At 31.7% G+C, this 14445-nt stretch overlaps 1 protein-coding gene across 1 annotated transcript in view; it reads right to left on the bottom strand.

Moving 5' to 3' along the window:
• Window positions 1-9547: 9547 nt before the first annotated feature.
• LOC112519376 (serine carboxypeptidase-like 40) overlaps window positions 9548-14445 on the bottom strand; it is a 10074-nt gene continuing 5176 nt past the window's right edge. Inside the window, exons 2-8 of the mRNA XM_025127453.1 lie at window positions 14173-14280; window positions 13810-14084; window positions 11482-11742; window positions 11159-11277; window positions 10952-11044; window positions 10630-10735; window positions 9548-9707 (exon numbers count right to left, since the gene is read on the bottom strand). Coding sequence (XP_024983221.1) covers window positions 9549-9707; window positions 10630-10735; window positions 10952-11044; window positions 11159-11277; window positions 11482-11742; window positions 13810-14084; window positions 14173-14280 — 1121 coding nt within the window. The 3' untranslated portion in view covers window position 9548. The remainder of the gene's footprint in view (window positions 9708-10629; window positions 10736-10951; window positions 11045-11158; window positions 11278-11481; window positions 11743-13809; window positions 14085-14172; window positions 14281-14445) is intronic.

Raw genomic sequence — 14445 nt, 5'->3', positions numbered from 1 at the left:
AAGAAACTCCCAAAAAATACTACAAAGTGGATAAGAAAGTTGAGGATGCAAAATGGCCAAACCTTATTTAAGAGATGATGGGTTAGGAGCTTACTTTTCAACCTCAGTAACCGCAAAAATTCAAGGAAACTAGTATTCTTCAATATTCCCTTGAAGAGCTTCAAAAGACAAAACTGTAGCGTCAAGAATCGTCAAATTTCGATAAGAAATAAAGAAGTTATGACCAAAGTGAGGAAATTCCTGAAAATCGAATTTTTTAACCCCTGCAGGTTTCATGCGACCCTAGGGTCACATGCCATGGTTTCCCGCATCCAAAAATCTAGGTTCTGCCCCGCTTTATGGGCGTGAATCCCCCCTCTCACCGGCTAAACACTCTGATATAATATGCAAGTTGGAATTAGTTGATCAACCACCAGCTTGAAGGGGGGGGGGGGTATTAGAGTTATTATTTCAATTAGTATGTTATCTTAGCCAGCGTAATATTAGTTAGCTTTATTTTGTACACATTTGTAGTATATAGACTTTGTATATATGGAATTGTAGATTATTGAATAAGACATACAACAATTTCTTAATCTCTCTCTACTTTTTCTCTACTCCCGTTTCCACACATTTTGGTTTTAATGAAACATTAGTTGCTCTTTCCACGAAGATCCTTAAGCTATAGGCTGAGAACCACCATTCCTTCTCTGATGTTATTGTATACAATATGATATAACCAATAATATTGTTCTGCCTTAAATTTACCACAAGTGTATGAGTGTTGTAGTATACGAGTCGATCACAGGGAGAAAATAATTGAGCACCGACCAATTCATAAAGAGTTTAATTCAATTTCAAGCAAAAATACCAACTATCATACACAATGAGAACCAAACATAAAGAAATTAAAAGACAACAATAAGCAATGAAAATAAACAAATAAGGAAAGATTACAATACGAAATGGAAATGAATTAAATCAATATCGAGAACTCAAAGGATAGATGATATACGAACATGTATCTTCAAAATTGAAAGCATACCATCGTTACTCAAACAAAGAAAAATAAAAGAAGAGCAAAAAAGGGACGGAGACTACATCTTTTCAAACGTAAATTCCCCAAAAGTGTCCCAAAATTATGTATGTATACATGGGGTCCAATTTGAATGTTACCCCTCTTAAAATTGCATTTTCAAGGTTTTGGTACGACGGTGTAGTTTTTGTCTTACGTTTGGCATGGTCCATGTTAGGCCTTTCGGTAATGGCGGATCCAATATTATTTCTGAATGTGTGCACCTTTAAGGTCAATTAAAGGCCAACAAAGTCGTGGTTTAATCCAAATGAAACCCACCTTAACTTTTTGAGCAAAACGCAACACTTTGTCTTACACTTGGCGTGTCTCAGCCGAATTCCACCTTTACGGGGGATTTTTATTGGTTGATTCTGTAACGGTCAACAAATGCAACAACAAAATATAATTTTATAAATTTCTTACATAAATATGATTAATGACATCATGGACAGAGGAATGATAACCGATTTTTGAGTATTATAAAAAAAATTAAAAATAAAAACTCATACAAAGTACGAAATGCTAAATATAATTAATTTTCTTTTCTTTTCAAATTATTTCAAATAAACATATATTGTCACTAAAACGAGATAAAAAATAAATTTAAGATTAATGGGTAAATAGGAAGAAAAATACTAAAAAAAGAAATAAAAGTAAAATTAAGAGAATTGTAAATGAAAAATAGTTGTAGTTGATTGGTAAGACTTTGTTATTATTATAGTTGATGTCTTGAGTTCGATTTTTTTTGTTGCATAATTATTTGCTTCTTTTTTTTTTTAATTATAAAAAACGAGAAATTATTGTCAAAAAGATTTCAACCCATGACCTTAAAAGGAGGAGATAAATGGTACCCCAACCATTCAAGCAACCCCACATTCCTATTTCAAGTTTTGTTTTAAAAACATATAAAAGCACACTTCAAAATTCAGCGGATACACAATTATGACCGGTAAAAGATTTCCATTATGACGGGATGATCGAGCAGGTGCCCATGCACCCCCTGCTCTATGAGTAGGTCCACCCTTGCCTTTCGGCCAATTTGTGCGACTGTCGATTTTCTTCTATTTTTTCCATGGTTTGAGACAAGCTCAAAACATGATATTGTAGCTCATTTATTTAGCTTTCGACCACCTCTTGAATAGGCTCAATCTGAGCTTAAACGAGTGAGATATGATTAAAATTACACATCAAGGTGAAACTGTCAAAGTATGTTATGCATGAACATATATATTTCTGCCATTTTGTTTGCTTCGATCCTTACACGCATCCAACAATGCTTGGCTCTTCCATATATGCTCATAACTCATCGTTTAGTGTGTCCATATATATTCTTATTTGGAATCACAACAAGAAGTTAAAACTCATCTGTTTACTTGTACTAAAACTGACAGTGAGCATTCAGAATGACCTAAAACCAACCAAAACCAGAACACAAGCCACGAGTCGAGACACAGAAGCAATAGAATACAATTGTAATGTCATGATGTCAAAAATGAAAGCTAAAATATGAAAAGAAGAACACAAAAAACTCATAACAAATACAACACCACATGTTACTGTTTTAACGTGTCTTGTAACACTCCCACGGCTTAAAAGTGCTGACTGCTCAAACTTTTCTCACTTTTTATCAATGATGGATGAGTTATCACAAATTTGTGTGTATGATTTTCTTAACAGGCCTAAACATCTGGAATCAATACCCCACAAGAGGCATAAGTCCAACGTACATCTCTAGGAGTTATTGTTTTGATACCATAGAAAAAGGTGAGTTAAAAGGGAGGGAGCAAGAAATGGTGGAGAACAGAAGAAACAGTGGCTTATTTGGTGTCAGAGGGTGGTCCTTTGCAAATATGTCTATTGACCCATCATTTTAGCCTCCCACTTGCTCCTTTGAAAATTAACAAAAAGTATTTGAATTTGAATTTTATTTCAAGTCAATCATCGACTTTTAAGTGAGATTGATCCACCCACAATCTTCGGACCGTTTATCTGAATACTTACCCGGTAAAAACTTACTGGTAAAATTCAACACTATCGCTTACTTATCGGACAAGATTTTTTTCACTAAAACGCATCGTATGCAACAATTTAGATAGGTAAACGCTAACCATGGTAAGAGTCTTTGTCTTCACTTACCGGGTAAGACTCTCGATTCTTGCTTTTGCTCTTACTGGGTAAGATTCTTAGTCTTTGTCATATTCATTCGGTAAAGTAAATTGACTTGGTAAGCACTTATCTGGGTAAGCGTTTGGTAAACGACACCTTAAAAAAAACACCTAAGTATTAATTTTGGTTGAAATACAAAGTTTTCAAATTTTTACTTTCTAATTTTGTCTTAAATTCTTTATTTAAAAATATAATATTTATATACCGTAAATATAAGAGACATTGTATGTTCATGAGAGGTATAAATCTTAAAAAATATATTGTTTCTATATTATAAATTTTATTTTTTATAAATATATACAATTTCTAAGCTATTTGTGGTTAAATGTTAGATCTTTAATTATTAGTAGGCGTGTTAGTGAATCAATTAGCAGGTTATTCAAGTTTGACTTGAAAATTTATTAGAAAGCTTAAACTCGGATAACTTTTTTAACGGATGCTTTAACCTCAAACTCAAATATTTTTTCAATATTCAAGTTCAAGTTTGATGCTCGCTTAACAAAATTTAGTTACACGGTATACTTGAAATTCAAGCTTTGTACCCCTTTTTTAGGGGCTCGAACACGAAATCGACTAATTATTGATTTGAGCTCAATAGTTTTTATATTTCCATTATATAGGTTATGGAAATGTCAACATATTTTCTCAACAAATGTATGCTTGAATGACTAGGCTTGACTCAAAAACTCATCTGTCAGTGTTTAATACTTACGCACACTTCTCATTTTTAATAAGATTTTAACATTTGAGCTTTTGAGAGTAAGTATTCTACCAATAACCCAGTTAACATTGGACCAATGGCCTTTCGGTTTATCTTTGATATTTACTAGTGTCTTTGACCCTATCTATTTTTAACAGAATTAGTGTCAGTGATGAATACAACGATGTAATACAAACCACAAGGATGAAAATCGTAATTTTAAAACCATAGGGACAAAAATAGAAACTTCTAATAAATTACTAGAGGGACAAAAAAACAGTTTAGTTGAGGTTATCTAAACACGAATAATTTAATGTTTCTTTCAGACAAAAACGAACACCTTTTTGGAACAACCTTTAAGGTAGGCGACGATTTGAAATAAGAGGTAATAATAGGTTTTGCAACCACTGAAATTTTCAGACCTAATAAAAGCTTTTAAGCTCTTAATTGGAAAAAAAACAAACACACTGAATCCTCTTATGTCTGACCGATTCAGACTTAAGAGGACATTAAGAGTGTTTTTATTAAAAACAAACAGCCCCTACATTTACATATGTAATCATATGATAAATCAAACGATAAAACCGACTAACATCTGGCGCATGTTGTTCCCTTAAAACGATTCACACATAAGGTTTCGCTTTGAAATGATCTTGGAAACAATTTAACCCACGGTTTCTTGCAAGAAATATATCCTTGCAACTTAAATCTTTATCTGCATGTGTTGTGTTGCAAAAATATTGAATAATAATCGGGTTTTTGATGGAAATTCCTACCTTCAAAGTTCAAATTGACTGGTTACAGAATCTCCAACTTTTTTGTAATATATTTGATTGTTTAAGCGTGCAAATAACTTTAGTCTTTCTTGGTTAGATTGGTGTAACAATTATGGGCTTGGTGGCTTATTTGTTTGAGCTCATTTTTTGTAATGTTTTGGTGGGCGTTTCTCTTTGCATTTTGCTTGTTTGGTTGTTATGTTTTCGATGTTGGTTTGGGTATTTTGGTTTAGGACAAATGAATGAAATAATAATTTACTTTCAAAAAATTTCTTATTATAGCATTGTACTTTCATTTTTTTCTTATTACAACAATATAATTTGATATTATTTTTTACTAAAATATTGTACTTTAAAAAATCTACCTATTATAGAAATAAGTAAACATCTATATATATAATCGGTTTTTATTTGCTTACATGACATGTTTCCAATTACATGAATTACATGTGTAATTTTGTTGCATGACTTGGAGTAAAAAATCATCCTTTCACAATTACATAGAGTAAAAAAATATATTTGGCCCCTAAACAATAATTTTTTGTTCCTACTCAACCTCCCGTGTTACTTTTGTCATTGCTCTTCTTCGCCCTCCTTCCTTCCTCCCTCTAAGCACCACCAACAAGATTTCCTCCATTGTTTTTGAAGATTTTGTAGCATGGTTCTACCAAACAAGAAATTTACGCAAGGGATATGAGTTCAACTAACCTAGTTCTTGGCGAAATCAGAGTCTCAAGTAATCCAATTCAGTATTGATGACTCACAAATCCACCGGTCCTTATAATCTCGAATTCAGCAACCCAAATTATCCAAAAGGAAAAACAACAGAGAGTAGAATTCTATATCTACAAGAACGTTCAGAGCTTTAAAATCATGAAAATGGTGTTGTATAGAGAGAAAGTGAAGAAGGTAGCAGATAATTGAAAAAGAACAAAAGAGGAGAGAGATGGAGTTGAGATCGATATGGGTGTTTTCTTATCAACTATGAACAACAAATGGAGTTGAAAATCAAAGCGGCATGTTGAAGGATGTGATTACGGAGGGACAGTGAGGGTTTGTGAGCATCCACACCGACATTTCAACACCTTTTCCAATAGAACTGCAAATGGCCACATAAGCAAAGTCTTGCCTGACACTTGCAACATTTGTAATTGTTGCAATGCCATGTAGACCCTTACAAGCTTTTCTGTTACATAAAACAGTTAATAATTAATTAGAATATTATTGTGGAAACAACTTTTAAAGTGTAGTTGAATTGCAGGTGTATATACGGTAATTGCAAAAATTGATGTAGCATAATTGAAAGAATAAACGAATGGTGGGTATGTTGATGGCCTTAGGGAGAGAGGTGCGGCTTCAAACCACCAAGTAGGTTTTTAGTTCGGGTTTTAGGTTTTTTTTCAAGTTTTTAGTTTAGGTTTTTTTTACTTGTATACGAATTGTAAAAAATAAATATATAAAAAATTGTTAAGAAAATGGGCTTCTCACCATGTTTATATATTTATATATAACTAGAACGTACTCGCACAATGCAGCGAGATACATATTTATTTTAATGTTTCGTTTTATTTTTTGTCTTTATTGATATAATACGGTTTATGTAGTAGTTTTGAGAAAAGATAATATTTTTACTTTTGAATAAAAATAAATTTGAAGACATCATAAATTTTTTAAAAAATATATCGATATAATTTATTTAATTCATTTTTTAATTATAATTTAATTTAGGTCAAATAGTGAAGCAATTTATTTTTGGCTTAACTATAAATTTTTTATAAAGATAATGATTCTGTTAGAACTCGATAATTATACTAATTATATTTTAAATTTTTTATATTTTAAAATGAGATGTTTATCCTTTATTTGATTATGTTTATCTGCAGTTAGTTACACGAATTCAAACATGGAGCTTTAGTAAGGTGTACTTATGCATAATTTACTTGAAATATTGAATTTTAAGTAATATGCATCAATATACAGTACTTCATGCATAAAAAATGATTTTTAAGAGTTTTTGTCAAATGTTTTATAATATACTAGAAGGGTACTCGCGCAATGCAGTGAGATACATCTCGATTTTAATATTCTATTTTATTTTTTGTCTCTGTCGATGTTATAATACGATTTTATGTGTTTTTAAAAAAAACAATAATGATTTTATTTTTGAATAAAATATAAATTTGAAGATAACATAAAAATTTGAAAAAAAAATATCAATGTTAATATCAAATCAACTATTTAAAAGTTCTCATTTTTTTAATGTAATTTCTTTGAAAAAAAATTATAATTTAATTTAAGTTTAATAACGAAATAATTTATTTTTGGTTTAATAATATAATTTTATAAAGATAATAATTAAGTATTCTGTTACAATTCAATGATTATTCTAATTATATTTTAGATTTTTTATATTTAAAGTGAGACGTTTATCCTGTATATGATTATGTTTATCTGCAGTTAGTTACACGAATTCAGATATGGAGCTTTAATAAGTTRTACTTACGCACAATCTACTTGCAATCTTGAGTTTTAAGTAATATGCATTAATAAACAGTACTTTACGCATAAAAAATGATTTTTAAGAGTTTTTGTCAAATGCTTTATAATATAGTATAAATATAGATTGTGTGTTTTTAAGAAAGCAATAATGATTTTATTTTTGAATAAAATATAAATTTGAAGATATCATAACAATTTGAAAAAAATATATATATCAATGTTAATATCAAATCAACTATTTAAAAGTTCTCATTTTTTATCTAATTTCTTTAATTTATTTTTTTATAATAATTTAATTTAAGTTTAATAATGAAATATTTTATTTTTGGTTTAATAATATGATATTTTGTGAAGATAATAATTAAGTATTTTTGTTAGAACTCAATGATTATCTTAATTATATTTTAGATTTTTTATATTTAAAATAAGATGTGTATCATGTATTTGATTATGTTTATCTACAGTTAGTTACACGAATTTAGATATGGAACTTTAATAAGTTGTAGTTACGCATAGTCTACTTGTAATCTTGAGTTTTAAGTAAAATGCATTAATAAACAGTACTTTACGCATAAAAAATAGTTTTTATGAAATGCTTTATAATATAGTATAGATATATAGATATAATGTTGTCAATTTTGAAAATATGTTATTACAATAGAAAATTTGTTAAAAAAATATTACATGTTTTATTTTACATGGATACTTATCAGATATGGCATAACAAGTGGTAAGTTGGGCCATGTTATCAACATTTCCATTTACAGGTTACTATTGTGAAAGGTGGTTCCACACATATGTTAATGTTAGTCTTTGCCACTTTGTTGCTTACTAAAAAGTGTTGTTTAAAAGTCGTATTTTTGAAAAAGTAGTAAATAACATTATATATATATATATATATATATATATTGAGTTTATTTGTAGGTTGATTATTGGACTTGTAAAATTCTTGCTAAAACCAAAATTAATCTTTTGAATAAGTATGATAAAAACCAGACATGTTAATATATCGATGAAGTTGATTGATTTTTATAAGAATTTTGATGAATGTCTTTATGAGATAAATGTTCCTTTTGAGTTTAATGAAACGAAAGTAAATGTATCATAAGAACAAATAAAGAAAACTCTCAAATATAACCTGCTTCCACCACTGGAAAGATGTTGTGCGTCCACACACAAAGGAGAAAGTTTGTTAGTGATATCAATGTCATTATATATGTTATTGTAGTTGTAGTTGTAGTTTAGACAAGATCGATGGATTTATTGGTTAAGCTATAATAGAGTTGGGAGGAACAAAGTACACGCTCATATAAGCTATTGTGGACCTAAGAACGTTTAAATCGAGGGTTAAAGGGGTTATGCCCCATTGCAGGGTTCCAAGGGGCAAAGAACCGAATACAAATCAAAGCTATATAACATGATTTGTGCATTTATCCATTTAATTTGACACAATCATGCCTTATAGGTGACATGATCTTGACCAACAAACATCGAAGCACGGATGTTTTTGTTGATTCAGTATTACTAAGACAGATTTTTAACACGAAAAGGGCGTTGTGGACGTCCACATGAGGGCCCTCACAGAAATCTATGGCATGTGTTTTCTCATTTCTCTAGGTTTCATTGTTTTGTGGCACACAAAAATCTGACAGATAAACAAAAATCTAACAAGTACGTTCTTCTAATGTTGTTCTTGCTGATAGTTATACTACAACAATATCGGATTTACAAGATATCAAAAAAAATTCATGCGTCATAATAGACCGCTTTATAATTCAAATAACTGAATGACTTATGTAAAAGTGTTGCAGTAAGTTTATATGACGTTTTTTAAGACACTTTTAAAATAAAACACCATTAGTTTTTATAACACATCTGTTTATAGTACACTTTATTTGTGCAACACTTTTGCAAATAATATCATATAACAAAAGCTTTATGTCAAAAGTATCTTAATTAAAAAACTTGTTAAGACATCCAAAATCGTCTTATAAACTTATTGCTAGGGGTGTTCAAAAGAATCGGAAAAAAACCGATAACGAAAAATCTGGAAATAAAAAAACTGAAAACCGAAAAACCGGGCATTCAAGAGTCGGTTTCGGTTTTGAATTTTAGGTACCTGCAGGTATCATTATATTTAATATTTAATGAAGAGGGTTTGTAAGTTTATATCACCAATTCATGATCTACAATTAAATTGGCCTGATTACACTTTAACTTTAAGAAGAAGAAAAAAACATGATGGATCTGCATATATTTGTAAAAGAATAATAATTTTATCCAGAGAATGTATATATATATATATACATACATATATATATATATACATAAATATATATATATATAGAATGAATCATGAAGGTCTTGAAGAATCCTTTAGCGGCTTTCCTGATAAAAAGTGTTTGACGAGTGCAAGAGCCCTCTTTGGCTGGTAGCTTGGCACCTGGTGCCCTGCCCCTCGAACCGTCGCTAATGTTAGATCTCCTTTATAAACTTGCACAAATCCGCCCGCCTATCGTTTCAATTCGATGTTACTACGTTAACTTTTGATTTCATACAACCAAATCAGCTTTAATAAACAGTAACTATCGCTAAATGATTACTTTTACAAGATTTCACATTGATGCGTCTTACAGTAAGTTGATAGAACGCTTTTAAACGTTCACTACAACAAAATCGGGTTTATAGGACACTCCTAATTTCTAAGCGTCCTAATACACCTCTTTATAAGACTTGGTTTATAGGACCAAAAAAATAAAGCGTCCTAATAGACCTATTTATAAGACTTGGTTTATAGGACCAAAAAAATAAAGCGTCCTAATAGACCTCTTTATAAGACTTGGTTTATAGGACCAAAAAAATAAAGCGTTCTAATAGACCTCTTTATAAGACTTGGTTTATAGGACCAAAAAAATAAAACGTATTATCTAAAGGCGTTGTAATAAGTTTATATGACGTTTTTTGACGTCGTAATAAATTTAAGACACTTTTAATATAAAGTGTCTCATTAGCAACTTTATAAGACACTATTTGAAAAACTGTCCTATAAAAACAAATGTCCTATAAAAAATTGATTTTATAGGACACTTTTTCAAAAGTGTCATATAAAGTTGCTAATGCGACACTTTGTATTAAAAATGTTCTAAAAAACTTGTTAAGACGCCCAAAAGCGTCATATAAACTTATTACAACACCTTTAGATAGAACGCTTTATATTTTGGTCATATAAATTAAGTTCTATAAAGCGGTCTATTGGGACGCTTAGAGATTGGAGGTGTCCTATCAACACATATTTTTATATGACACTTTTTCAAAAATTATCATTTAAAAAGTCTAATAAGATGTGTTGTTTAAAAAGTGTCTTAAAAAGTCATTGGATGAATTTAAATTGTAACTCATATGATAGCAGTTAAATGAGTGTTATGTAGTTATACCTCCCCTTGATGAATCCATGGATGCCATTTAGTCTTTATAGGAAGCTTCATGGAACTAATGGAGTATTTGGTTGAAGTAACTGGCACCCTTGCATCTGTATCTCCACTGCAATTCATGCAAAACAAATCATTCATATTCCAACATCAAACTCCAAACACACCCACAAATGTCAAATGACAGGAACATTTGTCGCTAAAGTATTGGTTTACTCGTCAATACTTTTAGCGCCAGATATTTCCATCACTAGTTTGTGGCTGTGATTCGAGTTTGATCTTACTATTCCAATTCTAGTAACTAATAGAGTGTTGTTTGTTTCGTTACCTGAATATCCAAACCCGAAGTTTATACTTCATGAATTCCTTTAGGAGCGGAATGACAGTTGCAGCGCTATCATGCCAACCTTTGAGGATTTCACTGCATGATTTCGACACCATTTTTTTGTATCGCATTTAGATACATAACAGATTTAGCGATACTTAACTTGCGACAGGTTTCTCTGTCGCCAATGAGATAATTAAGTGAACTCACCTGCATGGTTCCCAATCATGATCGAGTTTGGTGACGTTGGCATGTAGAGCATCTTGAACATCTCGACGATTCATATAAGCGTACGTGTAGTAGTCGCTACACGGATCGATATTTTGCCACTATACATACACCAAAGAAATCCCGAAGGTAAGAGAATTGTGATGTATAAATCTATGTGTATCGAGACAGTTCGCAACCAGAAACTATTTAGTTGCAAAATGATGGTCGCAAAAAAAACCAAATGTAAAAAACCAATGGTTTTTAACTATTTTGCGACGCCTTTCGTTGTTGCTAAAAAACTTGTTTTTAATTAAAATCCGTACCGACATTTTCTTGGGTTTGATAGTGAGGTTGCCATCGAAGCATAAAGGCGCATAGATGTTGTAGATATCAAGAACTTCAATGTTGTAATCGGCATCCGTTGTGGCATCAATGCATTTATCTGGTTGTGTTAGTGCGTCCGCTGAAAAGTTACAGTATTTACGAATGTCGTAAGAAGTTTCATCTGAAATCAGAGCATGCGAACCAAAGTAATCATACATCCCCATCGTGTCTGTCTCATCGTTGATCACCGCGTTTCCAATCTGCAAATATAGATTCATAACATTTGCAAATCAATACCGGCACCTACATTATTAACCCATGTAACTCATAATGACGAATGTTATAATTGTTTCAAGCATCGACAGAACCAGAAGCGTCCCATGTCGCATATAAAATTACCGACGGATCCGAGTTAACGATGCAAAAGGGACAACTCCTCTATTTTCATCAAGAATTTAAAAGCATACCCGAAATAACCCCTAATTTTGGCTATCGTAACAAGTTTCGAATACTTATAATCTCATATAAGTTAGAAAAGGACCACCGGATTAATTTGTATATTGTGTAAGAACCTCATATATCTCGTTACAATCAGATCAACTTTAATTTATATGACGTCAAATGTGTTTAAATATTCTAATAGACTGTTTTATAAGATTCAAGTTTATATGACTAAAGAATTGTAACAAGTCTTTTGGAAATGAGTTGCAATAAGTACGTTGATAGAATGTTTTTGGGTGTCGTAGCTAACAAGCTATTTACAAGAGACTTTTCTTACAAATATCGTTTTATAGAACACTTTTTTCAGATAATGAAATATAAAAAATACTAGTATGACTATTTATTTTAAATTATTGTAACACCTTTAAAGCGACCAGGGGCGGAACACAAGCTTTCCAACCGTAGGGGCCGGACCTGATATATTTTTCAAAATACACTATCCAAAGTTAAAACGTAGTAAAACTCTAAAACTAGACATCAAATATGAAAATGTCAAACATCGCTAATCAAATGCCTCCAACATTTCAAGAAAAATTTCCCCCCGTTAATGGAATCTAACTTTTCGTTGTGGCCTCTAAATGCAACTGCTTGAAAGGCTCATTGGCTCAAGTAATAACATTTTAAACCCAATCAAAGTATCAAACAATTTCAAACAAATTTGAACCTAATCATTAATCAAACAATTTTTAAACAATAACATCTTAAAACTTGAATAGAAATATAGAATGAAAATCCCCTGTGATTTAGGGGCTGTAATCGGAGGTCGAGACTCAACTCACCTGAGAGTGGTCAAGCGGGGAGGGATGATAGATCAACAGGTTTGTAATTTCAATAATGGAGATTGAAGATTGTAATTTGTTCATAAGTTGCTCGTATAAGTCTGTCGGCCGATATGGTCATGTGGGCATGAGGAGATGAAGAATCAACAACTTTAGACTTTATTGGACTACGAACTATAACTTTAGGGATTAAAAAAATTGGGCTGGATTAAAAGATTAGTGGACTCCAGTGGAGTGGCTAGATTAAAACAACTAAAAGCCATATATATATACACACACACTTATTGAATCAAAAAAGCCCTGGGGACATGACCCCCTAAAGGCCTATATGACCTTCCACCTCTGAAAGCGACGCATAATATTTTGTCATATAACTTGAATTAAGTACTATAAATCAGTTTATTAGGTCATTTAAACATATTTGATGTCCTATAAAACCGATTTTACAGTATCGCCTCTATAAGGATTCATTATAGATATTCAAACAAGTTTTCAAGCATCCTAACATTGTATCGGTTAGGTTTATCATCTTTAGGGACTTGATACACTCTTTCGCCTCTATTATCGACAATCAAACCTGTAAATATTTAGGAGCCTTTAATTTCCTCTTTCTATACAAACTTTAATAAAAAGGATTCACATATTGAATTTAACACTTAAAACAAACATGGAAACAAATAGTTGTGCAATAATTGTAGCATATAATGATGGTGAATGTAGATATGTATGGAGTTTGTTGTTTTGTGCCTTTATGAATAGTGTCTAGCCATATAAGCATATGACCACATAACATGCACCCTGGTCCCTACCCAAAACTGTCATTTGGAACCATATAGTAGGTGCACCAATGGTCTACCTACAATCTAGTGGTTGTACTTGAATGTTCCAAAGGACAAAAAAGAAATGTAAAATACACTTTTTTTTTATTATGTATTTTTATCCGTAAGATTTTGACTTTTGTTTCTAAAGTTTTAAAATTGTCTAGTTATTATCGCAAATATCTTGAATGGCCTTGTAATAACGACAAAATAAGAAAAATGTACTTACGAGGATTCCTTTGAGGTTGATTAGGGTTTTGTTGGCGATTATGTTGTGGTAGATAATGGTGTGGGCGAGTTGAGGCACGTAATGTCCTGCGTAACTCTCTCCAGAAAGGTAAAGGTCCCTCCCTTTATACTCTGGAAATCGCTCGAGCCAATTCAATAAAAACACGTAATTATCTGCAGCCGTTGATTTGTCTCCCCCGTTCTTGTAGTCGGAAGAGGTGTTAGAGTATGAAAACCCTACCCCGGCCGGTGACTCCAAAAACAAAACGTTTGCAGCTGCATATTTCCCAAAACCCAATTCGACGTTAACATTAATTTGCAAATGGAAATTAACTCATTATTCAGCTGAGATATGTCTTATTACCTCGATTCCAAGAAAACTTGTTTCGGTAAAGAGTTTTTCCGTCACTATTGACTCGGAACGGTCCGAGCTCCTGCATTGCTCCATAGGCAAGGGACGAACAACCCGGCCCTGAATAATACGTGGCATTAGTACTAGTTAACAATAATATAACATGTATGTATAGTATAGTATCGTATGCTGTATGTATGCACATGAGCAGGGGTGAAGATGGGTATGATATAACATGTATGTATAGTATTGTATGATGTATGTATGCACATGAGCAGGGGTGAA

The sequence above is a fragment of the Cynara cardunculus genome (genome assembly GCF_001531365.2).
Source record: "Cynara cardunculus var. scolymus isolate 2C chromosome LG 10, CcrdV1, whole genome shotgun sequence".
NCBI lineage: Eukaryota > Viridiplantae > Streptophyta > Magnoliopsida > Asterales > Asteraceae > Cynara > Cynara cardunculus.
This window is presented reverse-complemented; position numbering and strand designations above follow the sequence as displayed.